Raw genomic sequence first — 2,705 nt, forward strand, 5'->3', positions numbered from 1 at the left:
TCTAAACTTCAATGTGATTCTTTAAGCCAATGAAGTAAAAAAAGGCTGGAAATGAGTTGGAATACAGAGGTTGATTGAACAGATCATGAGGCGAAGCAGAAGCAGAGGACCACTCTGAACAAAAAAAGGAAGCTTTGTTGATGGCTTCATACTCAGCATGCTCACGAGGAAACTGAACAAAAAGGAAGAATAAGCCTGAAGAAGAGTAAAGACACTGGTTTGAGCTTAGTGTCTTCGCATGTCATCAAAGAAAGAACTTGGCCTTTATAGTGGTCAAGTAAAGAAATGGATGCTCCTCCTTTTGTTTAGTTTTGTATTTTTGCAGAGAATAGAGATGATGCAGCCATTAAAATAGCTCAGACTTTTAGGTAAATGAGGGACTCAAAAATGTTTTGTTAGTTGAATTAACCAGGTGAAAAATGAATCTGAATGATTTTTTAGGTAATTTCCAGTTTCAATGTTCCAAAAATTTGGTCAAAAAGGCTGTAAGTTGAAGGTAAGAGAAGATGAACTTGCATCATAGTGATCTGTTCTGTTTGATGGCAATGAGGGCAGCTCGGTGCACGAATTTCTTGTCATGTGGGGTTCCGGGGAAGGATTTATTATACGTAGTCTTATCCTACTTTTTACAAGAAACTATTTCCAGGATTCGAACCTGTAACCTTTTGGTCACATGATAATAACTTTGTTTGATGGCAATGAATTCAATGAAAAAAATGTGACATTTTTGTGATATAAAAAAAATGATAAATCTAATTAACCTCATTGACTATTTCTGAATGATCGGCTCGGTCCCATAAAATTTTTCTTTAAGAAATATGGATTCCCTTTTGTGAATTCATTTAAGAAATAGGAATTAAATTTGTGCTTTTGCTTATAGGCTCAACTAATTTGTCCTTTTGTAGGAGAACTAAAGTTATTGGATGAGAGGGCAGAAAGAGTTTCAATTTAATACAATTGTTTTCAATTGTGACAAACCCTAAACATGATTTCTACTTATTCAACAGATGGGAGGGCTAAGGTATGGGGTTAAAAGACCGATCAAGAAACACCAATTACATGGTTTAAAGATCCTAACACCGTCATTCAGTTCACTCTTCCAAATTACATGGGTAAAAAAATTAACGCTGGGACGAGCGTATTTATTTTGCCCCCAATAGATAAAAAAATTAAAGAATTATAATTAAATTGATCCACAAATGTATCTCACCTACAAAAACAATGTACCTCGATCTTGGGTTCTAATAATAATCAACGAATTCATGTCTTCAGCAATAATGTTTGTGGCATTGAGGGGTTCAACGCAGGAAATCTAGCTGCTGAGGAGGTCCTCGATGTCGGCGGCGAAATACCGAACTTCAGCGTCCTTCATTTCATCCTGCCACAGCGGCGTCGAAGGGATATCGCTGAGGAAGTCCTCGTGCTCGGCGGCTGTCATCGCCAACCGGTCATCTTGTGGAGGCAGAGGCATCTGCGGAATCGGCTCTGTCTTAGGAATCGATGGATAAGTGGCGGCGCCTGTAACCAGCAGCAATTCCTCTAGCTGCTCATGATATGGCGGCGCCGTCATCGCCGCCAACTGAGGCATCGGGTGCCAATAATGCTGCTCTAGCGGTGGTGACATTGCCGGTGGCCGATAGCCGGCGGCGGAAATCTGGGTCTCGGCCTCCTGAATGTCGCGGTCGATCTGAGCGAGGTGCTGCTGTAGTAGATAAATGTAGCCGACGCATCCAAGCACAGGATCACGGATGCGAGCCTCCGCCTCGAACACCAGCGACTCCGCCGCCCTCTTCCGCTGTTCGACCGGTAAGCTCTGTAGAATCTTCCCGACATTGCTGCACCCGTAGACGTGATAGACGTAGTCGAACGACCGGCTCGTCACCGGAAAATACGGCGCGAATATACAATTCGGCGGACATCTGCGGCGCATATGATTGCACGCCGCACATCCCGCCGCCTCCTCCTTCTGCTGGTCCATGTCACGGCAGCGGAAGCGTCCTCTCCAGCGACAGCTCACGGCCGCGGTAACGTCTTCTCCGGCGACAGCTCACGGCGGCGGCGGCGGCGGCGGCGGCGGCGGCGGCGGCGGCGGCGGCGGCGGCGGCGTAGCGTGCAGGAGAGGTGAAAAGCGGCGGAGAAAGGGTTTGGTGGGCGCGCTTGCGAAGAGAGGAAGGCGGTTAATTAATCAATAAAATTTCAATTTATATATGATTTAATTAAATTTTAACAGAATTATCCCCTAAAAATTCTATATAAAATCTATTTTAAATTCTAAAAATTCTTAAATAAATTTTGTATATTTAAATTTATTTATTTTACATATCATTAACTAATTATTATTAATCAAATTATTAATATTATTAACTTAATTACTAGATTCATTCTAATAAAAATTTTAAATGATTAATTTTATTTATTGGAATTGGAATAGTAGAATTCGCAACGGCCTCTAACCAAGATCACAGCTACACCGATCCCTTTCCCATGATTCCTCTTTAGAGTTCGAGGAAGAGGATGAGCGAGGCAATTAGATGAATGGGATCGTAATGGCCATTAGATCAGTGGGTGATCTGTGATTTCTGTAGGTTATTTCCTATGTTATGTCTAATTGTTGATATTCTGTAATTTTTTTTTTCTTTTTGAAAAGAACATTACATGAACGATGTTATCGCTCGTATCAGTCTCATTGTAGATCAGCAGAACAC

At 42.0% G+C, this 2,705-nt stretch overlaps 1 protein-coding gene across 1 annotated transcript; it reads right to left on the reverse strand.

Annotated features, from left to right (window-relative positions):
• Nucleotides 1–1,312: 1,312 nt before the first annotated feature.
• LOC121972514 (LOB domain-containing protein 12-like) lies at nucleotides 1,313–1,978 on the reverse strand. The gene has a single exon (XM_042524175.1). The coding sequence runs from the start codon at nucleotides 1,976–1,978 to the stop codon at nucleotides 1,313–1,315; it is 666 nt and encodes a 221-aa protein (XP_042380109.1).
• Nucleotides 1,979–2,705: the final 727 nt, after the last annotated feature.

This window comes from Zingiber officinale, chromosome 4A (assembly GCF_018446385.1).
Source record: "Zingiber officinale cultivar Zhangliang chromosome 4A, Zo_v1.1, whole genome shotgun sequence".
Lineage (NCBI taxonomy): Eukaryota > Viridiplantae > Streptophyta > Magnoliopsida > Zingiberales > Zingiberaceae > Zingiber > Zingiber officinale.

Coding starts and splice junctions, on each gene's coding strand:
- LOC121972514 (XM_042524175.1), bottom strand. CDS start 1,978: ATGGACCAGCAGAAGGAGGAGGCGGCGGGATGTGCGGCGTGCAATCAT.